This window comes from Aspergillus pseudodeflectus (genome assembly GCF_044049435.1).
Source record: "Aspergillus pseudodeflectus strain CBS 756.74 chromosome Unknown BJX68scaffold_47, whole genome shotgun sequence".
In the NCBI taxonomy this organism is placed as follows: domain Eukaryota; kingdom Fungi; phylum Ascomycota; class Eurotiomycetes; order Eurotiales; family Aspergillaceae; genus Aspergillus; species Aspergillus pseudodeflectus.
The window spans coordinates 191125-213660 of NW_027263823.1; the positions used below are offsets into that span (position 1 = coordinate 191125).

Sequence of the window (22536 nt, forward strand, 5' to 3'; positions counted from 1 at the left end):
GCGTTGGTCAGATTGCGAGATTCCTCCAGTCATGCGGAGGTGCAGAAATGACAGACCACTGCGCAATTCGAGTGGCAACGCCGCTCAACGACGATCCCTTCTTTCAGTCTGCCTTGGCGCCCAGAGTCGCACGAGCAAACGCAAGCGTTAACACAGCAGGCAAGATGATCGCCCTGGGCAGACGCACATGGCTTTAGCCTTGGAGAGCAAGGCAGTCTCGGAGAAGACGCGAGTCAGGTAAAATTAGACACGAACAGAGGAGGGATTTCTGGTGCCCATCTCGTGTTCTGTGCAGATGCAGATGCAGTCGTCAACGCCAAGCCTCGGCCAAGTGGGGAGCCAGATGGCAGATGCTACATTTCCCCATCCAGAGGCCCCTCTTGATTCATGTAACGTAAAAAGTCTGTGCTTAAATGTCATCAGTCGACTGATAACGGTCGAGAACCATCCTCTCTTTGATAGCAATATCTGTCAAGACACCGGTTCTGCACCCTCTGCGCAAACAATCCTTAGCCAGGTTGGCACGACTCTTGACCCGTCAAGCATTGGGCTTGATATCTCTCTGACCGGGCAGGCCGAGCGCGCAGCCACGCCGCCTCTTCTTATCTCGCGGGGCGAGCCCGTGTTTGCACCGCCAAGCTAATCCGCCCCAGCACTTGGCAGCTCTAGTGCCAGCCACATTGGCCAACTCGATGCTACGCTGAGCAGCCACCGGGCAAATGATCGCAAGATTGCGGAGAAACCGCACCAGCTGCTTATCAGCAGTGCAGCGGTGCCAGAGTACGTCCTGTACCAGCCAGCAGCGGTGCAGCTCTCCCAGCCAGCCGGCCAGCTGAGCCTCGGCGGGCGACCAACCTTCTTTCCCGTATTTGAACTCTCCCTTTCCCTCCTGCTTTCCTGCTTCTTCCCGTCGCTTTTTTCTCTCATCCTCCCTCCCTCCTCTTCTGCCATCCGAGTGTCTGAGAAATGGGCTACGACAACAAGGACGACGGGATCACCGTCGCGCCAAACACCCCCGCCTACGATGTCGGCGTCGCGGAAAAGGCCGTCCTCGAGGCCCCTCAGGAGAATGAGCTGCATCGTGCTCTCAAGGCCCGTCACATTACCATGATTGGTGAGCTGCCTTTCCTGCCCGTATCCCGCACATCAACAAAACTAACGTCGCAACAGCCATCGGTGGTGCGATCGGTACTGGTCTGATCATTGGCACTGGATCTGCTTTGCAAAAGTAAGATACCCTACTGCGATGCGCTTACTCCATCCATGCTAACAATACGCTCCAGGGCTGGTCCCGGTTCAATTCTCATTTCCTACGCCTTTATGGGTTTCATCGTCTACCTCGTCATGTGTGGTCTCGGAGAGATGGCCACTTGGTTGCCCCGTTCTTCTGGTTTCACTGGTTACGCCGTTCGCTTCTGCGATCCTGCGCTGGGTTTCGCGCTGGGTTACACGTATGTCGCAATATGTTCACTGTGGACGATAAACCGCTGACGCTTTTGCCTACAGATACTGGTTCAAATATATTATCGTCACACCGAATCAATTAACAGCAGGCGCACTGGTCATACAATACTGGCTGCCGGCCGATAGAGTGAATCCGGGCGTGTGGATCACAGTATTCCTCGTCCTGATCGTCTTCATCAACTATTTCGGTGTTGGATTCTTTGGTGAATTCGAATTCTGGCTCTCCTCCTTCAAAGTTGTTGTCATCGTCGGCTTGATCCTGCTCTCCTTCATCCTCATGCTTGGAGGTGGCCCCGACCACGACCGCAGGGGCTTCCGCTACTGGAAGGAACCCGGCGCCTTCAACACCTACATCGATGACGGGCCGGCCGGACGCTTCTACGCCTTTTGGGCGACCATGGTCTCCGCCACTTTCGCCTATCTCGGCACCGAACTGGTCGGTGTGACCGTCGGCGAGGCGCAGAACCCGCGCAAGACGATCCCGCGCGCCATTAAGCTGACCTTTTACCGTATCGTCTTCTTCTACGTCATCAGTGTCCTCCTCGTCGGTACTCTGGTTCCCTACAACTCTAAAGAGCTCGCCAAAGCGAACGACGCCAGCACCGCCTCCAAAGCCTCCCCCTCCGCCGCCTCCCCCTTTGTCATCGCCGTCTCCCTCGCGGGAATTCCCGTCCTTCCCCACATCCTCAACGCCTGCATCCTCGTCTTCGTCTTCTCCGCAGCCAACTCTGACCTCTACATCGCCACCCGAACAATCTTTGGCCTCGCAAAAGAAGGCAAAGCCCCCAAGATCCTCGCCACAACCGACCGCCGTGGCGTCCCCTACGTCGCGCTGGCTCTCTGCTCCTCAATCGCCTGCATTGCCTACATGAACGTCTCGAGCAGCTCCAAGACCGTCTTCAAGTACTTTGTCGACCTCGTGACCATCTTCGGCCTGCTCAGCTGGATCTCCCTCCTCGTCACACACATCTGCTTCGTCAAGGCGCGGCAAGCGCAGCAGGTCCCCAAGAGCGAACTCGCGTATACTGCCCCCTTGGGCGTGTGGGGGTCTTACTTTGCTCTCTTCTGGTGCATTGTCGTCGCCTTCACCAAGAGCTTCGATGTCTTTACCGGCGGCGAATTCAAGTACAAGACGTTTATCACATCGTACCTGGGCATCCCGCTGTACCTGATTCTCATCTTTGGCTACAAGTTCACCATGAAGTCGAAGCGGGTCCTCCCCCACGAGGCCGATCTGTACACGGACAAGGACGCCATTGATCGCGAGGAGGCAGCGTATCTCGCGCAGCAGGAGGCGAAGAGGGCCGCTCAGAGCCAGAATAAGGGCAAACTGGGGTGGTTCTATAAGACGTTTGTCTCGTGGCTGTTTTAGAGCTGGCGCGGGTTGGTGTGCTACGTTGCAGATGTGCCGTTCTCTGATTATGGTCATGGTTATGTGAGATGTACAGTGGTTTTAGCTAAGTTCTGAGACTATGCGTTATGACCTACAATTCTATGAAATCATCAATGACCCTTGGATACGCATGTTCTCGAGTACTGGTAAACATACACATTGGTGAGGAAGGAGCAAATGACCAAGCAACCAACCCTATAAGAACCTCGATCATTTCACCTTTCTATGCCCATACTGACTAAAGTGACACTAACCGATAACTACACCTACTGCATAGTTACACCTCCACAGTTCCCAAGTTAGACATCGCGGTCACCAACAACCCCAACCATCTCCTCCGAATCCCTCCACAACCTCCCCTCCGCCTCCTGATCATACGTATGACTCACATACGTCAATTCCGCAACCTCGCCATTATCCTCCCCACGCGCCGCCTCCCCACAATCAATCAAATACCTCCCCCCCTTGCCCTCCCACTCCCTATCGACCGCCGCATACAGAATCGTAGCAGCCCCCTGCTCGACATTCTTCACCCCCCGCAGAACATTCTCATCAGCCATCATAGCATCAACCTGCTCCTTCGTGACAAACCGCGAGAGCGGGGTATATATGATCCCGGGATGCAGACTCAACCCGTGCAACCCACTCGCTCCGAATCGCCTCTCAATCTCATTCGCCATGTAGATGTTGGCGGTCTTGGACTGCCCGTATGCATCCCAGGGCTGATACCCGCCTTTCTCGAAGTTGTAGTTGTCCGAAGCGTTGAGGCCATGTGCGCGGTGGCCCGACGCAGCGACCGTCACGACGCGCGAGTGGAAGGCGGGCGAGGCCGCGGCGCCGGCTAGCAAGGCGGGTTTCAGGAGGCTGAAGAGGAGGAAGTGGGACAGGTGGTTGGTTTGGAATTGGGCTTCGTAGCCGTCGCTGGTCACTTCGCGGGTTGGGAGACACATCACCGCCGCGTTGCAGATGAGGAGGTTGATGCCTGTCGGGGTCTTTTCGAGGATTCTCGCGGCGGCTTCGCGGACACTTGCTAGCGAGGTGTGGTCCATCTGGATGAGGTGCATGCGGTCCTTGTCGAGGATGTCGCCGAGGGTTTTTTCGGCTTTGGGAATGTCGCGCGCGGTCAGGTAGAGCGTTGCTCCTGTCACTGCGAGGGCGCGAACGACTTCAACCCCGAGGCCTCCAGACCCGCCGGTTATCACGGCCACTTTGCCGGTGAGCTTGCCTTCTAGTCCGTTGTCGTGGACGATTTGGAGGGCCGTTGGGCGCTGGTCGCCTGGACCTTGGGGGTTGGCGTGGGCAGCGGCGTAGCGAGACATTGTAGGTAGAGTGTATGGGATACTTTTGATCGCGAGTAGATTTGCTTTGTGAGTCTGGTTGAACCTTTTCCAGCGTCAAGCACCTGCCTTTTATACCCTGCCATTCCCTCCCAATCTCCGTGCCCGGAGGCCGAGCCAGATCCCTGCGGGTCGTACGAACCTCCAATATTCCAGCAAACATCCAGGAACCTGCATACGGCGATCGGTTGACATGTTCCTACTCCCGTCCGGATGCTAATAGATGGGAGGACCATTTTTACCACATCAGGCTAGACTTGGAGCCCGCGATGGCGTCGGGTTGCTAGGGTGGCTGACGCTTTTTACCAGATTCGGGTTGGGGCGAATCCTGCAGGGGCCTTCGTCAACTGTCAACGGCCCCCAAAATCCCAGCGGATCATCTTCACAGCCGCCGGATCTTTCGCCTCGAATCTCTTCTCTGCATGGCTGACGATTTCTGCCGCATTCGGCGCACTCCCCGATACCTCCTCTCAACCCCGCGACTATCCTGGGTACTATGGCGACAACCACGGAGGTTAATCCGGTTATCGCCGAGCGAAAGGAGCGCAAGAGGGCGCAGAATCGGCTGAATCAGCGGGCGCGACGTGCGTTGCCCTGTTCTTGCCGGCGGTGTAGCGGTGATTGATACTCACGGGGTTAAGGTTAAGCAGGTGTACGTATCCGAGAGTCGACATCCGAGAAGAGTCGGAGCAAGGGGCGGCCGTATCGAGTGGATCGGTGGCGGTTGCACTTGGAGGAGCCGGCGTCGGCGTCGGCGTCGGGAGTTGTGGGTGCGATCCGGTTAGAGGCAGACAGGGCGCCTCCCCCGGTGTCCCGAGAGTCATCGATCTCTATCCACGACGCATCAATACAGCTCAAAAGACCAGATGCCATTGCTCACTGTACTAAGCGGGTCCATGCATCAGAGAGATGGACGACACCAGTCCTCCCAGCGGACCACCTCCTCTCCCTAATCCAGCTCAACGTCTCGCGCGGCCTACGGCAGAACAAGACGACGCTCTGGGCCTCGACATTCTACTACATGCCAACCCTCAACTCCTACTGCAACACCACATCCCCACCAACCCCGTTCCTGCCCGCAACAATCCACCCCGACACCCTCTTCTATGGCTCCTCACTCATCACATCCATAACAAACCCAGCATCCCTCCCCCAAACACTCATCCCCACAGAACCGCAGATGCAGCTCGTCCACGCAACGTGGATAAACATCCTGCCGTTCCCGCGCATGCGCGAGAACCTCATCCGCTTCGAGGCGTGTTTCAACCATGCCGAGTTTCTCGATGATCTCGTCGGGGGGTTGGTTGATACGGGGAGGTTTTTTCGCGGGCCAGCTGGACTGCTTGGTAAAGACACTCGTCGCACCATCTCTGGTTTGCACAATGACAGGGAGACGGGTCCCGATGTTACTGTTGTTGACGACGACAACGACGAAGTAACTTCAACCCGCAACGGCCTGATCATCTGGGGCGAGCCGTACCAGGCCGAGGCATGGGAAGCGACGCCGGGGTTTTTGCGCAAGTGGGCGTGGGCTGTGGTGGGGTGTGATGAACTTATTGCGTCGACGAATCGGTGGAGGGGGCTGAGGGGGGAGGGGCCGGTGAGAGGTTGGGGTTATAGAAGTTGCAACTTCGGTATGGTGTTTGTGTAAAGTACTAGAAGATACTGGCAGTACAGACTGGGTACAGGTTGGGAAACCACCCTTGTGTCGAGGGCAGGTTGCTTACTATGACTGTGGGAAGGCACGAGTATATATAGTGAATTCGAGGGCAAGGAAAGATATATTTACCGATATGTATTTTACACGACCACAATAATCTTTTAGGAACTACATACTAGATGACTTTTTTATGAGTATTCACCACACCCAAGATCAACCTGACCTCGCCGTTTGCAAGGAAGCTATCTGTCGCAAAGTAGCCCAGATCAACCCCACACTCAGGGATACATGCTCGGTGGCTGCCTTGGCATGAGCCTTGTTGGATCGAGATTCCCGGCCTGGTCGCGTACCCTGCCCATAGCACCGAGCCCTCGTTGGATTAGTTGCCTCTCCATTTGAGGTCGGAGACCAAGGGTTTAGCTACTGATAGAACATGCCCAGCAGGTTTAGAGTGGTTCCACAACATTGTAAATCTCTATACACGTGTCTTGTGACCGAATTGGGCTTGAGACTGTTATTCTACAAGGTATACTTCTATTTGAATAGTCTCACATGGCAGGTATGCTCTTGTCGGATCTTTCTTTCCACGGATTACCCTACGTAACGTAGCCGTCAGAACAACCATATTAACCATTTCAACCTTTTACAAACCACACCCGGACACCCTCTACAGCTAGTGGGATCCATAACCAAGGCCTATATACCCCAATATATATAACCCCACCCAAAGCCACCCAAAACCATGCTCTATACACCCTTACAACCCGCCCAGCATCGCCACCTCATCAAACCCATGCACAACCACCCAAGCGATCCCACTAACAGTACACATGATAACGTCCCAGCTCACACTACTACACGCCGGATGCGCATACACCGTCGCCAGGACCTCCCTCACAGTCTCGCCATACGACACCCCGGGCCCGAAATCTTCTACCACAAGGTAGGTCAGATACCCCTGCAGCGCCACAGACGCGACGCCCACCCATTTGATGGATGTGGCGTAGCGGCGTGTTGTGCGGTAGCCTTCCTCGAGCTGCTGCGTGTCGCTGGTTTTGGCTTTTGACGGAAGCGACGAGCTTCGCGGGCCCAGGATGCACGGGATGAAAACGAGGAAATGCGGTGCGAGAAGGATGAGCATGAATCCCTTCTCGTAGGCGAAAATGGGCACCGCGAGTGTGTCGAGGATGGAGAGCGATACGGGGATGAATTCCCAGATGAGCGCGGGACGCCATGTGTACAGGGGGTCCGTGGGTTTCGGCCGCGGCGAAGCGGTGATTGCCATGAAGAAGAGGTTCGCTGCGAAGGAGACGCTGACGGCTTGTGCGACGAGCATGTAGATCCACACGTGCGGGATGTGGTATCTTCGACCTGTGAGGGGATTAGCCATGACGATCATATAAATATGTGAGATGGTGAGCATCTTGGAGATGTGAATAGTATCTCCTGCGACGCAAGATATAGCTAGTATCTCTACTGACCTGTAATCCCCAGCAAAAGACTCCACCCAATCGTCCACCCAAAGATCTGCCCACTCCACCAAACCCTCTCCGGGCTTTCCGACACCGTTTCCCACGCTTCCTGGAAGATATACGTCTTATTCAACCACAGGCCCAACCGCGTAAACAGCGGAACCGCCGCGCCCGAATACAGCTGGCCCTCTGGCCCGCTCGCCCACGTATTATACGAATAAAAAAAGAGCGAAATCATGTGGTACCACGTCGAGCCGATGCTGGCGATTGCGAGGCATGTAAAGAGATGGAATTGCACGCGGCGCCGAGGGTGCGCCCAGTCGTTGTTCTTTTGGCGCGCGATAAAGCGCGACACGATCGTGCGGCCGATGACGAGCGTGAAGAGGGTGATTAGTGAGAGGTAGCCGATGAACATGGTGATGGAGCGGTAGTGGATTGGGAGATCGGAGATCTCCTGGCTGGTGAGGTCGGCCATGGTTGCTGGTGCGGCCGCTGGTTCGACAGACTGGTCAAGGTAACGGTGAGTTGAAGTTTGGAGGTGAGGATTGAAGCCGTGCGGGGAATCGCGAACTGGACCGCCAAGTGACGGGATCTCGCGTCCAAGTGGGTCGGCAATGTGGTCCATCATGTGAAGAGTGAGAAAGGTGAAGGCTCCCGCCCTGGGAGCCGAAAGAAGACTATAGGAGCTGGACAATAAGAGTAGTTGCTTTTCATGTTCTTTGATATCCCATTTCCTATGAAAAGTATCTCGCTGAATTCCTGATAATTTAAGGTTTCGGAGGCTCCTTGGACCATGGATCCACTTTTCTTCTGGTAACAATGGTATTGTGACTACATATTGTCTAGGATTCTTCCAATAATAGGTAAAATTGAAGAAATTACTAAGGTGCATATCAGTTCCTTCCCGGAATGCAGACTGCCTGTGAGAGACCTGTATTCCTACAAATCTCCTTTATGCCAGTGATAAAACAAAAAAAAAAAACTCGAGAAGCTTCACCACAATGTCAAAACGAATGGTCTTTGTGGTACGGAATTCTTACGGACTAGATGGACCTAGTCTGTCAACGTCGCGCAGTCCCTGCTCAGTCTTCAATGCCCTATCCAAACTGATTTTGCGGACGAAGAAGCTACCAATCATGGCTGAGCCGCTGAGAGCACACATGACCGTCCATGCAATCTGCAGGGACTCGGCATAAGCAGAGATAAGGTGCGCCTTTTTCACGGGATCGCCCATCTCTCTTAGCTCGGTCACTAGACTAGAGGCATCCCGGGAGTACTCGTCAGCCTGGTCGGCCAGGGAGGGGATAGCGAGCAACTTTGCCCTCATCTGGTTCTGGAAGATGACGCCGCAGATGGCAACGCCAATACATTGGCCGATCAGCCGGGCAAAGATGAAGAAGCTGACTGCAAATGCCATACTCGCGTCATCGGACGCCGCTTGGTTGACAAAGGCCAAGGAAGTATATAGGATTCCCAGACCGATGCCTGTACACAGTGTGAGGAAGATCCACTGGGGGATCGTGGTGTCCACATCCAGGAGGATCATCACCCCCAGGCCCAATGTTGTAATTATCCAGGCGATGCAGGTAATGATTTTGAAATCCCCGGTTTTGGTGATAATAGCACCGGAAATGATAGAGGCGGGAGCCACGGTCAACGTAGCAGGAAACAAGGCGACTCCGGTGATAATAGGATTGTATCCTTTGGTGGCTTCAAAGTACAAGGGTAGGAAGTATATCAGACCATAAACAATCATTGCGTTGATCAGCGTCGCATAAATAGAATAGGCCATATTGTAGCTGCGCAGGAGATGCAAGCGGAATGTCGGTTCCGGCGGCACATAGTTCTCGTAGACAATGAAGCCTGCGAATCCCACAACCCCAACAATCAAGGGTACTAGGGTGCGCCAGGAGTCCCAGGGGTACTGTACTCCTCCCCAGCTAACGGGAATCAGGAAGCTGGTGGTGGCGGCAATGAACCATACAGTCCCTAGCCAGTCAATGCGGCGGAGCTTCTCAGCAATGGTGCCCTTGACTAGGTTGAGTTTCATGAACAACGGTACAATAACCAAGGATGTTGCCGCAAAAGGAATAAGAATCCAAAAGATCCACCGCTGCAAATACTGTCAGTTCCTCCACTAGATTCTCAAACTAGTCCAGCTGCACGGATATTGAGTGTACTTACCCACGAAGCCTGAGATGCAAGTACTCCACCGATAACAGGCCCAGTGACAGAGCCTAGCGCCCAAACACCACCAATAATTCCAAAGTATGTCCCGCGCAGACGCATCGGTACAAGATCGGTAATGATGATGTCGCTCATGAGGATAATGCCACCGCCGCCGACTCCCTGAACAGTGCGGCCGACGATCATCGGGGTGAAGGTGCTTGCGACACTGGAGACAATGACGCCAACAAGGAAAAAGACGATGCATACGGTCAAGACTGGCATTCGACCGAAAATATGGGACAGAGCGGCCAGGGGAGGCTGGAAGACGGCAGAGCTAAGGAGGAAGCTGGTTCCCGTCCAGAATGCTTCAATTGCGCTTCCACGGAGGCTTTCGGCAATCAACTGAATAAAGGAAAAAGACGTTAGAGCATACGTAGATCTATTGGAATGCCACAGGACGGAATCCGCTCACCGGAAGCGCTACTGAAACAGAGGTGCCATCAAGCGATACCATCATTGCGAGTACCACAAGAGAAGAAAAAGCCATGTAAAATGGGACACCGGGGTTGAAAGTAATGGCACCATCATCATCAAGACCAGGGTCCTCATTCTGATCAGGCTTCTCCTCAGACTGGCCAGAGAGAGAGGGCTGTTGCTGCAAACCGCTTGACATGATGCTGTCCAAGTTGGGATGCGATTACCTGCACAACCGATAAAGAACTCCCAGTCCCTTCCATAAAAAGGTGAGCGCCCCTCTGTGATCATCTTTATATATTAAGCGAATTATAATCGCATCGTGGTCATATTCTGTTGCTCCTGAGTCTTGCTGAACGTGATTGGTCGAAGCCGGTCAAAACTCCGAGAAATCACGGAGTTTTGAGGATACCACCGACTAGGTAAGAGTCGGCATGGCACTTGCAAAAGGTTACTCTGTCAAATGTTGGAGGATCGGCGATGGAGCAACATACAAGTAGATAGGAACTAGCAGCATGAAGGCCGTGCGAGAAGGGAGACATCATGAGATATGTACTTTCCTAGAAGCTACTCCGTACAGCTAGCGGAGACAAAGCTATCGAGAAGCTGGCACGTGACTTTCAGCCTCAGGCACCATCCGGACAGGGCTGGACTGTTCATCTTCCCCTGCGGTTCCTGACACGCTTCGACCTATAATCGAGTAGTTCGAAGTGAGTCTCCTGGCTAGCAGCTACGATGAATTCCCTGGACAAGTCTAAGAGTCGCTCCATCCGTCAGAGTTGCACCTTTTGTCGCAAGAAGAAGATCCGGTGTTCGGGTGAGCTGATCTGCTCCGCCTGTCAGTCTCGTCAGCTCAACTGCATCTACACCACACGTGCCCCCAAGGGACGCAACACAAAGCCCCCCGAGAACCATGCCAGGAATCAGAATAAGAATGTCCTTTCTCTTGATTCTTCGGTTGAATTACAATGCGGTGCCCGCTCGCTAGAGTGGAAGGCGGATATCACCACCAATGCGTCCACTGGTCTATTGCTAGACTCGGTGATTGTGAATAATGATGCTGTGACAAGAACAACCCTGGGTGACCTCCTCGAGTCCCGCTTTCAAAAACATTACCGCTATTGTGGTCTTTCTAGCTTGGAAGCCGGACGTGAACTCGGCTTTCCACCATCCCCCACCGAGGCAATCAGTTACAAGGACCTCTTCTTCAACATTACACCAGCCTTGCTAGACCTGGGATCCGCGAAAATAGGGCGCTTGCGGACAGATGACGGGAGTGATAGTTTTATTCCACACTGTTATCATTTCCGCAACTGCCTGCCCCAAGACGGTTCAGAAACCATGTTCCAAGCTGGCTTCCCTGGAAACAACATCACCCTTCCAAGTGGGAGCAATCAATCCGCGTGCCAGCTGTTGGAGGTGTGGTTCTCTCAGCATCCATTGTCCTTGATTCTCTCCAAAACGGCCTTCTTGCACGACTTTCACGGGGGTCTCTGCGACCCAGGACTGTTGGCGATTATTCTTGCCGATGTCACCCCTACCCTGCAATCTAGCGAATGGGGCCTACCTGAAAGCCTCCGACAATTCGCCTGCGAACAGGTCTGGAAACGCCCGGCAGAACAGACATCACTGCCCATGGTCCAGTTGCTAGTGCTCCTAGGATGGCACCAGATATGCACAGGTGAGGTGCGTCGAGGGGCTTGCTACATAAACGTGGCCCACGAGCTCATCGGACAATGGAACCAAGCCCAAGAACGTCCGCTCGGCACCCAGCGTATGAACGGTGTAGACTACGCCTCTGTCGCGCTGGAATTGGGATACCGCATCTTCTGGCTAACATTTGCGATCGAGCTGTGGGTTGCGTTGCAGCTCGACTCCCCCTTTGAATATCCGACCAGAATCAATCCAAGTCTCAATTTGCCCTCCCCAGATATCAAAAACTCGTCTGTCTACGAGCTTGATCGGTCTTCCGGCAATGTTGCTTCCCTAGCAGCCCAGGAGCAGTTCTGGCGTGTGTTCTGGCCCTTGAGTCACATCTGCTGCACGGTTGGCCCGATATACGCACTTTTGCCGCGCGGCGCCTCAGACCCCCAGGCTTCCTTGACCCAGCCAAGGACATACTGGGGTGCAGAGACCCTGCGGCATCTCTATAGACTAGTCAACAAGCATCGTAGTGTCTCCGGGCTGTGCCAGACCGTGCGGAGTATAGTGAGCGAGGAGCTCGAAAGACTACAAGCGGAAATGGGCACTCACCCATCCGAGACCATCGCGCGCATAGCATATCAGCTGCTCAGCATCCACGTCCTCTTCCCAAGGGTGCAGTCAGTAGAGCCTGGCAGCACTCGAGAATCCCTCGATACCCTGGTCCAAAACACCGCTCACGCTATCCTAGCGTTCATCGATTTACTCCGACTAGTGGAGCAGTCGTTGGAGCCTCCAGATTTCCTAAACGGTATCTCGCCATGCTCTAGTGCTGGTTTGATCCTAGCCGGGCTCGACGCCTCTTCCCGCGCTCTTCGGGAAACACTCCGCTTGCTTGACAGCGACCCTGACGCAAAACCTGTCATATTACACTGGCAAACGAAACTTGTCGAGCTGGCCCGCCAGCTTCACACGGTGTGCAAGCATCCCAGTATACGAGTACATCCTCCGGCGCGCGATGTCAAGCAGCAATTGAAGCAAGTCAAGCAGCGGCTGGAGCATTTGTCCGATTGCCTCCCCCTCGATGTAGACATTCCGTTGGACGATGCTCTATTTCTCGCTGACGCTGAGTTTGAACCATTATCCCTTGATACAATGGCCCTACTTGACTTGGAACCTGATTATGATTTTTTCTCTTCCGGTACGATTACTCCGCAGGTAATGCTCGGAGATCCTCTAAGCACAGCCCTTGAATAGAAAAAAAAATTCTATAGACCTACACTGCGTTCAGAGGCAAAACACTTGGGCGTTTCCAGTATCCAGCTGGTGCTGACCGTCCCTAATCATGACGAATCGTGATATCAATCGCGTGGGAAAGAATTAGGGGAAGTCCACATGCAAGGAAGACCCGAGAAATAGGAGCAGCTTACACTCAATTCCTGCAAGCCCACCGCAACCGACAAAGAAGCGACCGGGATTAGGTAAACGGCACAGAAGAGGGGTAAGGCAGAGTAACGGCCGGCTATGCAGCGAGCTGAATGTTGGTTGCGTTGGTTTTGTGGAAATCCTCTGGTGATCCTCTTCGCTGGCCGCGTCCCCGAAGAAATACGCGCCAGGCCAAGAGCACAACAGACCCGACTTTCAGGCTGACAGCATGGCTCGGAGGATTACCCCGCTCGAGAACGCCTGGACAGGGTTCAGAAGCCGCGTCTTTGACGACTTTTTGGAGCCCGCCGACGAGCAGGGTGTTTGTGGAGTGGCTGTCGTGTCGCGATAACGACAATGGCTTTGCACCAGCAGAGAGGGTCTCCTCGGCATGGCGCGAGCGCGCAGCGCAGGCTGCGCAGTGGCAGAGACGACAGGCGTTATCTGCACGATTCCAATAGCCTCGCAGCCATCTGCGTGATTATCGAGCAGGTCAAGGCAATGCAGCGCGTAAGTCTGGGTCAAGAAGAGACGGCGATGTTGGACTGTTGTTGGACCGTGCTGAACCAACACGGGCGACCCCTCTTTTGGAGGAAATGACGGTTAATTAGCAGCAGCTATCTTGAGCACCTCGCAAATGAAAGCAGTCTTTTTTTAGAGAGACCCCCTGTCAACAACCTATTTATGGGCAAATTAGTGCGGTGGGCGGCCAATGATGGGGGTTAGCGAGATGAAGTGCTCGGACAGTGTGCTGTGGCTGCAGGAAATGTGCCTTGAGCTGCACCAGCACACCAACAGGCGCTTAAATATTGGCAGACTCGGGCTGCGGTTGGCTTCCGTTCTCTCGGGTCGACGACTGTGCTGGCCAATTTGCTATCATTAGAAATGGAAAAACAAAGCGAGCACTCGAGGCTGTTTTCCCCTCTTTCTCCTGAGCTGGGGCGAGATTTATTTATTGATCCCGGCTGGCGGCCTGCATTCCTCGTTTCCCAGGCTGTTGTGCAACTCGCCACCATCGACACAGTATCTTTTATACTTGTCAGTATAAACATCAATCATCATCATCATGGTTGTCATCCGTCTGCCTCGCCCAACGGGCGTCTATGTTCCCAGCTCTCCCACCCGCAGCGTCACCTCAGACATGATCTCATCTCCTCTCTCTGCCGACTTCAACTTTGACTCCGAGACGCTCACCCCCTCCATCATCCCTGCCCTCGAATACATCTCGGCCAAGCTGCAACAAAAGATGATGCACGTCACTCTCCTCGTCGGCCGCGGCAAGCCCTATCCCACGGGTCAGCCCTCCGACCTCATCGTCATCCCCTCGGCAGCCCTCGAGCCCTCGGCCTACCGCATCCTCACCCGCACCGTCGCAAAGGCAGCCCAGAAGTTCTCCCTCGGCCAGAGCTGGACCGACGCCCTCAGCCGCAGCCAGCACGAGCGCAACGCAAACGAGTACCTCATCGAGCGCTCCATCCTGCAAAACGAAGTCGTCTTCTCCCGCGAGGGACTCACCCTCCTCAACGTCGACCGCATCTACACCTTCAAGCGCCGCCTGTGCATCCTCTCGTCAAAGAACACGCCCATCCGCGAATCATACATCAACTCTTGCGTGCGCCTCCTCCACCGCACGATCGAGGACTTCCAGGGCCGCCCCTTTAGCAAGGCCTTCTTCCACCGCGTGTACGAGCAGCTCGACGTGCACGACGACCTCCTCGCCCAGGTCGCAGACGTCTACAAGCACCAATATCACCAGGAGGGCATTGTCCTCCCGCCGCCGCCCAAGCCCGTCGTCATCGAGAAGAAGCAAGCGCCTGTTCGTACAGTCCGCATCCGCAAACAGCAGTCGTCCACCACGCCTCGCTCGGGCACGGTTCCAACCAAGCGCGGGCCCAAGACGCCCCTATCTGCTTCTGATGTGACTCCGATTACGCGCAACGAGTGGAATCTGCTCTTTGGGCCGGACTTTAAGAAGCCGCAGCCGACTGTCACAAAGTGGACGCCCTCGCCGACTGTGCTTGCTGCGGCGTGAATGAGATGAGAGTTTGGCACCTTGTTGCCAATTTTCAGAAAACAAACTTATCCTCTGAGATCATTCGATCCAGTAACCGCCCGCATGAGGAAAACCTTTTCCCGCGGCACCCGTCCCGAGCCAAAGGGATCACTCCCAGGCCGGTTGACTCGGAGCATCGACGCTCGAACCCGACCACCCTCACAGATGAGGAACCAAGCCAGCTCAAGCGGCTGCACTAAGGTCAAAGCGACCAACATTTGTTAATAAGTGAGGAGTCCCCTGGAGGACTCACTCATTTCATTTTCCTCAGGTTCGACCTCAAGGACATTTCACGAAGTAACGATATGACGAATCCTGTATATAAAGTTAGACTTGCACATAGCCAAAATAATTATTCTTCATGGCCTGCACTCCACTTTTCCCAGTAACATTGAACATGAAGTAACTGTAGCGAGCTCGCTTGAAAATGTCCTCCTCCGCCTGTCGGCGGCCTCCGGTCGGCGAAGTCACGTGGTGAGGAAGCATGTTCGGCGGTTTGGTCAATAGATCATTTTAAAAGCGAGAAACCGTCTCTTCGAGGGGATATTCTTGAGCACTGAAGTGTCGTCTGAGATCTCAGAGGTCATTTGGCACCGATATCCCGAGTCCAAGTGGTCAACAAGGTGAGTGAGAGGAGAGTCCCGACTTCGTCGCGGTATGTGGAGGAATTGATAACGCTTCAATTCTGCTCTTATCGCGTGGGGTCGCCAACCCCTCACCAAAAAAAAACCTACTACAGTAGAACACCAAGCATTTTTCTTCCCTTCCTTCCATTCCTTCCACGGCTTTTTTGTCGCCTATATATCGACCTATACCATTATACTTACTTATACAGATATATAAGGCAGAGCAATCAAGCGCTCAAACCAACAATGCGGGACTCCAACTTCCCCCCACCCTCCCCCACCGAATCGCAGCACGAGGAGACAGACGACAAGAAATGGAGCACCAAATCCCTCATCCGGCATGCCGAGCGCTCTCACAGCCGGCTTCCTGGAATTCGCAAGGTGCCTATTCGCTCCATTGGAGTGATTTTGCTTGTTGCGCTGGTTAATGTGGTGGTTTGGGTTGCTGTTGCGATTGTCTTGGTATGTTCTCTTCTTCTAGATGTTGGAGATATGAAGGTCGACTAACTTGCTGCAGAGATATCATTCGTGAGTTTACTTATGATATTTTGTATGGAGGATGTAGACTAATCCGCGTAGCTCCCTCGTCTCCAACGCCGTCCTCGCATACACACTCGGTCTCCGACATGCATTTGATGCAGATCATATCTCTGTACTTATCCCAATAATGATCTCACCATATCAAACCCATCTAACACCCTTCCAGGCCATCGACCTAATGACCCGACGCCTCCTGGCAACAGGCCAAAAGCCCGTAACAGTCGGCACATTCTTCTCGCTCGGCCACTCGACAATCGTAATCATCACGTCAATCGTCGTAGCAGCAACTGCCGCCGCGGTCTCCTCGCGCTTCGACAAATTCAGTACCGTCGGCGGAATTATCGGCACCTCCGTCAGTGCTGCGTTCCTCATTCTCCTGGGAATCATGAACGCGTATATCCTGTACAAGCTGTATAAGCAGTTGCAGAAGGTGCTGGATCTGCCCGAGGGCCAGGAGGATGAGGCGTGGAAGATTGAAGGGGGTGGGATCTTGTTTGGGGTTTTGAAGAGGATGTTTCGGTTGATTGATCGGTAGGTTAACTCTTTTTCTTGTGGGGGTTGTTGAGGCGAGTGGGTTAGGTATGGTGATTTTTGAGCTGACTTGAAACGAACAGACCCTGGAAGATGTACCCGCTAGGCATCCTCTTCGGTCTTGGATTCGACACCTCGTCTGAGATTGCGCTTCTGGGGATCTCATCTATAGAGGCGGCCAAGGGGACTTCGTTCTGGGTTATTCTCATCTTCCCTATCCTCTTCACCGGTATATCATCCCCAGCTTCCTTCAGCCGATTCTCAAACCAAAGTATATACTAATATAACGCAGCGGGAATGTGCCTCCTCGACACAACCGACGGCGCTCTAATGCTCGCGCTCTACATCCAACCAGCCACAAACTTCCTCCCGCCCAAACGCATCAGCACCAGCACAACCTCCGAATCCCCGCTCATCACCGACACAAACACGACCACAGACACATCCCTAATGGATCCCAATGACCCCATAACCCCCTCCCAAAACCACCGCGACCCCGTCGCCTTCCTGTACTACTCAATCGTCCTCACAACGCTAACGGTCATCGTCGCTATAATCATCGGCGTAATCCAGCTACTGACACTAATCCTCAACGTCGCTGAACCAACCGGCCGCTTCTGGGACGGCGTGCAGACGGCGGGCGACTACTATGATGTTATTGGCGGGGGCATCTGTGGCGCGTTCCTCGTCTTTGGGACGATTAGTGTTTTTGTTTATGGGCCTTGGAGAAGGTGGATTGGGAGGAGGCATGGGAAGGGGGTCGCGAGTGGGGGAAGTGATGAGGAGCGGGAGGGGTCTAGGGATGAGACTGCAGTTTCTGTGCCTAGGGCTGATACGCCGTTGAATGAGGGCGCTGTTGTGAGCTATGGGACTGTGAGGCCGAAGGGGGATAGCCGGTGATATAATCTTGAAGCGGGGGATACGATTTCCGGTGGTTATGGTGATTGATGAGATCTATGAAAGGAGGATCTGGGCGATTCAAGTTCAGATGTAGCCGTTTAGAAGTATGGCCGAATGGAATGGGATCTAGATAGCACGGTGCCTGAGGCATCACTTAATCAACGGGACAGATTCGTATTCTGCACGTCATCCCTCGAAGGTTTCATTTCATCCGTCCCCTTCCAACCCAGCTCACTAACACGTCAACTTCTTTCTCATCAAGCTCCCACTCCTGCTCTCGAGGCGCGCGAGTCTTCTTTCCTATCAAGGTGCGAAATGATTGAATATTCGCGAACGACAATTCTGGAATCCTGATCACGACCATCCCCGCACGACCCCGCGATTTTTATTCTTATCCGATGACGTCGAACACGCGACCACGATAACTTCCACTTTTATGCGATTCACGCGTCCATATCTGATATATATACCTCACGATCGATACGATTTGTTTCAATCCTGATACTACAGATCTATCTGCAGCTACAATCTATACGATGCCTCCATCTCGCAAAACTCGACAACCCCGCAATGGAAACACTTCACGGCGAAAATAATCCCTTCTCCTAAACCCTCTATATATAATGTCATCTACAGCGAGTTCCCCCACACTATCAAACGCATCTCTAGACCTCGATTCAGGTCATGATCCGGACCGCGACACCGAAACAAGCGGTGTCTCCCTCTCCTCCTGCCCTCCGATCTTCGTCCTACCCACACACCTGAGTCTCGATGCGCTGCACCAAGCTGAAGAGAGACTCATCGAACTCGGCGCACATCTTACCTACGATGTTTCCGAGGCGACACTTGTTCTTGGGCGCGTCGGGCAGAAGAAGCGCGCGGCGCTGGAGTTGAGGTCGAGGGGAGTGTGGACGGATGAAGAAGAGGAGGGTGATCTTGGGCAGCCCTCGACGCCAGAGCTGGAGATTGGGTCGGTTGTGAAGAAGAGAAGGATTGATAAGTACGGTGCCAGTGCTAAAATTCAGGTTGAAGAGGAGGTTTCTCTAAATACTGAAGACGAGAGCGGGGAGGATGGGGTTCGGGAGCCAGCTGCGCTGTTGAAGAGGCCTCAGATGTCTGTCCCAGTTCCCGGGTCGCATTCGAGTACTGTATCGGCTCTGAAAGACTGTGCGCAGGAGGGCGCAGTGCGAGTTGCTCGACTAGACTGGCTAGCTCAGTGTGTCGAAACGCAGAGTATCCTCCCAATCGACCCATTCGTTGTATATCGGGGCCGGAAAGTTGAGAAACCTGCCACGAAGCGTGATAAGGACACGGCAAACTCGCAGGCTATACTCGACCGCGCGAAACAAGACGCCGCCTTCAAGGCTCCGTTACCACCCGTTTCTGTTTCCAGACACAGACACGGCGACGGCGGCCTGACGGCGAGTCATCGACCTCCAAAGCTCTACCGTCAAACAACATCTGAGAACGAAGAGGCCGAAGATCTTCCTCCCCCACCGGACTGGGTCCGCGACAACATCGTCTACGCCTGTATGCGCTCGTCCTTTCTCAACTCGCCAAACGAGGAATTCATCAACCAGCTCATAAAGATCCGCACAATCCGCGAGCTGAACCTCGACGAAATCGGAGTCAGGGCATACAGCACTGCTATCGCCGCGATAGCAGCGTACCCGCATGAAATCCGCCGCGGATCACAGATACTCGCGCTACCGGGCTGCGATCATAAGATCGCCAACCTCTTCACAGAGTTCAAAGCCAGCGAGTCTGGGACTCTCTCCGACGCCTCAGCCCTAGATACAGATCCGGACCTCAAGACCCTCAATGAGTTCTGTGAGATCTGGGGCGTTGGTGCCAAAACAGCGCGGGACTTTTACTACGCCCGCCAATGGCGCGACCTCGACGATATCGTCGAGCACGGGTGGAACTCGCTCTCGCGCGTCCAGCAAATCGGCGTGAAATACTACGACGAGTTCCTGCTCCCCATTCCACGCTCCGAGGCCGAGTCCATTGCCCGCACCGTCACGGAACACGCAAACGCCGTCCGCCCTACGGCAACCTACGACGGCCGCGGCGTCGAATGCGTCATTGTGGGAAGCTACCGCCGCGGAAAACAAACCTCGCACGACGTCGACCTTATCTTGTCGCACCGCGACGAAGCCGTAACACATAACCTGATCGTCGATGTTGTCGCCTCACTCGAGAAGGAAGGCTGGATAACGCATACACTCGCGCTCCACATGACGACCTCGCTGAGGGGCCAGCAAACGCTACCGTATCGCGGTGAACAGGATGACAAGAACCACTTCGACTCGCTGGACAAAGCGCTTGTTGTCTGGCAGGATCCGACACTTCCTGCATCTGATCACGCAACCTCCACACAGACCGAAGACGGCAAGATCAGGAACGAGAATCCGCACCGCCGCGTCGATATCATCATCGCCCCCTGGCGCACAGTCGGGTGTGCGGTACTGGGCTGGTCCGGCGATACGACCTTTGAGCGCGATCTACGTCGGTACGCGAAGAAGTCGCGCGGGTGGAAGTTCGATTCGAGTGGGGTGCGCGAGCGGACGACGGGTGGGCAGGTGATTGATTTGGAGCGTGGCGGGGAGACGTGGCAGGAGCGGGAGAGGATGGTGATGGAGGGGTTGGGAGTTGGGTGGAGGCCGCCGGAGGAGCGGTGTACGCGATAGGATATGGACCTTGGGAGCTGTGGTCCCGATAGGCAGGCACGACGCTGGGTCCTGCCTTCCTAATTCATCAACTCGACAAATAGGAAGGAGCGGTCTCTGCCTACGGGTCGCACCTTCCCCTGATACCAGCCCGAGCCAACAAGGAAGGCACGACCAAAGGGCCATTCTTTCCTATATCAGAATCCGTACCACCTGCTTCTTTTTTTGAGGACCCTACGCCACTGATCATCGTAACCCTCCACGCAACACTTGCTGCACGGTTATAGTGACATCATAAACAGCAACTCAAGAAATATGATCTGCGACATAACGTTTTACATACACAAGATCAAGGGGTTCCCTTGATAACCACGGTCTGAGAGTTGCAGAATTGGGTCAACCCCTGCACGCCCCATTCAGTGCCAATCCCACTGGCCTTGTGCCCCCCAAATGGTGCAAAGGGCTCCACCTCAAAGTGCGTGTTCACCCATATATTCCCGGCCTCGAGCTGGTCCGCGATGCGGCGCGCTCTATGCAAATCCTTGCTCCAGACCGAGGCGCCCAGTCCCGTCTCCGAAGCATTCGCCCGTGCGATCACATCGGCTTCATCCGACCACCTGAGGATAGGCAGGATGGGCGCAAATGGCTCCTCTTGCACGATTCGCGACGTCTCTGGTGGATTGTCGACAATGGTTGGCTGAACGAAGTAGCCCCCATCCCCTGAGGATTGCGTGGTGGGGTCCGCACTACCACTACCCCCTAGCACCGCAGACAGGTGGTCGCTGTCGATTGTCGCTAGGAGGCTCTGGGCCTTTTCGAATTGCATCCTGTTCTGCACCGGTCCAATAAAGACATCTGGCTTGGTTCCGTCGCCCGTCTGGAATCCTTTGACGAAATCGACGAATCTCTCCCGGAAACGATCGTATATCGACTCGTGGATGTAGAGGCGTTTGATCATCATGCAATTCTGGCCCGAGCACAGAAAACACAGGATTGCAACCTATATAGGTACTCAGTCGTCTGTCGCTGTGACTCTTCAGAGGGAGCAAGGAAGGATTTACCTTTGGAACTACCGCCTCGATGTCAACGTCATCACATATAATAGCCGCATCATTCCCGCCAAGCTCGAGGGTAATGCGCTTGAGTGTCTTTGAACAGCTAGTCATGACGCTTCGGCCCGTCACTGTTGATCCCGTAAAGCTGATTTTATCAAATCCAGCATGTTCCGTCATCATCGGCCCCAGCTCGTCATCCCCACTAAGTGCCTGGATAACGCCCGGCGGGAAATGGTCAATGGCCAACTCAGCAAGCTTCAGGTCGCAGTATGGAGTATAGGGAGAAGGCTTCATAATAACAGTGTTGCCTGTATACACCGCGCTTATAATCTTGCCGATTGCAAGCACCACAGGATAGTTCCAGGGAACAATAGCCCCCACTACACCAAGAGGCGTGTAACGATGGATAATCTGGCGAGTTTCGCTGGCCTCGAGTACAGTCTCGGGGACAGTAAGAGTAGCCAAGGTCCGGGCCCAGTAGACAGCCAGCTCCAGCTCCTGCGTCGCCTGGCTCAGCGGCTTGCCCTGCTCCCTGGTGAGAAGCTGCGCTAGGCTGGTCGTATTCGCCTCGAGGCTGTCCGCGTAGCGATTGATGGCATCGCGGCGCTCGGCAAATATTGTTGTTGACCATTTTTTAAACGCTGCTTTGGCGGCACTAACTGCTTGATCGAGCTCCTTGGATGTTGTGATCGGTACTTCGGGGTTTGGTTGGAGAGTGGCCGGGTTGATGCCGTGCCTGGTTTGGGCGGTCGAGGTTAAGACGTTATTGATGACATTGTAGAATGATGTAGTATCCATCGACATGGTGATTTAGTATCTGATGCAATACCAGTATCCTATATCCAGCTGATACACCGATGAGAAGAGATCTTTATATCTGGGTTTGTCCGCCACCACGGCCGCTAGCACCATTTCCCTAACGAATAAAGGAGGCTGGCCGACAGCTGCGCCGGAACAAGACTAAGCATGAGAGGTAGTGTATGTCCACCCTAGATGACGAACAGGTTAGAGTAGCTGAATTTCCATACAGAAAACTAGTATGAGCAAGTGCATGCATGTCTTTGGTGCTTACCAACACGGCCGCTAGCGCTGCTGTAATGAGCGCAAGCAACCCCACCATCTACTGT

At 54.2% G+C, this 22536-nt stretch overlaps 9 protein-coding genes across 9 annotated transcripts; 5 read left to right on the forward strand and 4 right to left on the reverse strand.

The window, feature by feature from the left end:
* Nucleotides 1-784: 784 nt before the first annotated feature.
* On the forward strand, nt 785-2996 carry BJX68DRAFT_157160 (dicarboxylic amino acid permease agtA). The gene is made up of 4 exons (XM_071036775.1): nt 785-1114; nt 1171-1228; nt 1284-1451; nt 1507-2996. The coding sequence occupies exons 1-4, from the start codon at nt 967-969 to the stop codon at nt 2834-2836; spliced, it is 1704 nt and encodes a 567-aa protein (XP_070895530.1). The 5' UTR covers nt 785-966; the 3' UTR covers nt 2837-2996.
* On the reverse strand, nt 2997-4520 carry BJX68DRAFT_157161 (uncharacterized protein). Its single transcript, XM_071036776.1, has one exon. It carries the CDS (start codon nt 4174-4176, stop codon nt 3157-3159), a length of 1020 nt encoding a protein of 339 aa, XP_070895531.1. The 5' UTR covers nt 4177-4520; the 3' UTR covers nt 2997-3156.
* Nucleotides 4521-4690: 170 nt separating this feature from the next.
* BJX68DRAFT_278096 (uncharacterized protein) lies at nt 4691-6048 on the forward strand (the record flags this gene model as incomplete). Its single annotated transcript, XM_071048464.1, has 3 exons — nt 4691-4778; nt 4845-4960; nt 5084-6048. The coding sequence occupies 3 exons, from the start codon at nt 4691-4693 to the stop codon at nt 5843-5845; spliced, it is 966 nt and encodes a 321-aa protein (XP_070895532.1). The 3' UTR covers nt 5846-6048.
* A 416-nt stretch (nt 6049-6464) lies between these two features.
* BJX68DRAFT_244170 (uncharacterized protein) lies at nt 6465-7862 on the reverse strand. The gene is made up of 2 exons (XM_071041258.1): nt 7336-7862; nt 6465-7225 (listed from the first exon to the last, which is right to left on the reverse strand). Exons 1-2 carry the CDS (start codon nt 7799-7801, stop codon nt 6612-6614), a joined length of 1080 nt encoding a protein of 359 aa, XP_070895533.1. The 5' UTR covers nt 7802-7862; the 3' UTR covers nt 6465-6611.
* Nucleotides 7863-8230: 368 nt separating this feature from the next.
* BJX68DRAFT_278100 (major facilitator superfamily domain-containing protein) lies at nt 8231-10498 on the reverse strand. The gene is made up of 3 exons (XM_071048465.1): nt 9968-10498; nt 9511-9897; nt 8231-9439 (listed from the first exon to the last, which is right to left on the reverse strand). The coding sequence occupies exons 1-3, from the start codon at nt 10166-10168 to the stop codon at nt 8363-8365; spliced, it is 1665 nt and encodes a 554-aa protein (XP_070895534.1). The 5' UTR covers nt 10169-10498; the 3' UTR covers nt 8231-8362.
* Nucleotides 10499-10645: 147 nt separating this feature from the next.
* On the forward strand, nt 10646-13008 carry BJX68DRAFT_157301 (Zn(II)2Cys6 transcription factor). Its single transcript, XM_071036778.1, has one exon. It carries the CDS (start codon nt 10705-10707, stop codon nt 12865-12867), a length of 2163 nt encoding a protein of 720 aa, XP_070895535.1. The 5' UTR covers nt 10646-10704; the 3' UTR covers nt 12868-13008.
* An 880-nt stretch (nt 13009-13888) lies between these two features.
* Nucleotides 13889-15566, forward strand: BJX68DRAFT_244176 (uncharacterized protein). The gene is made up of 2 exons (XM_071041259.1): nt 13889-15403; nt 15466-15566. Exon 1 carries the CDS (start codon nt 14102-14104, stop codon nt 15065-15067), a length of 966 nt encoding a protein of 321 aa, XP_070895536.1. The 5' UTR covers nt 13889-14101; the 3' UTR covers nt 15068-15403; nt 15466-15566.
* A 394-nt stretch (nt 15567-15960) lies between these two features.
* On the forward strand, nt 15961-20375 carry BJX68DRAFT_257529 (high-affinity nickel transport protein; the record flags this gene model as incomplete). Its single annotated transcript, XM_071043361.1, has 7 exons — nt 15961-16176; nt 16421-16785; nt 16869-17014; nt 17078-17658; nt 17856-17859; nt 18355-19054; nt 19085-20375. The coding sequence occupies 7 exons, from the start codon at nt 15961-15963 to the stop codon at nt 20373-20375; spliced, it is 3303 nt and encodes a 1100-aa protein (XP_070895537.1).
* On the reverse strand, nt 20023-22213 carry BJX68DRAFT_278106 (aldehyde dehydrogenase family protein; the record flags this gene model as incomplete). Its single annotated transcript, XM_071048466.1, has 2 exons — nt 20023-21354; nt 21416-22213. 2 exons carry the CDS (start codon nt 22211-22213, stop codon nt 20704-20706), a joined length of 1449 nt encoding a protein of 482 aa, XP_070895538.1. The 3' UTR covers nt 20023-20703.
* Between the last annotated feature and the right edge of the window lie 323 nt (nt 22214-22536).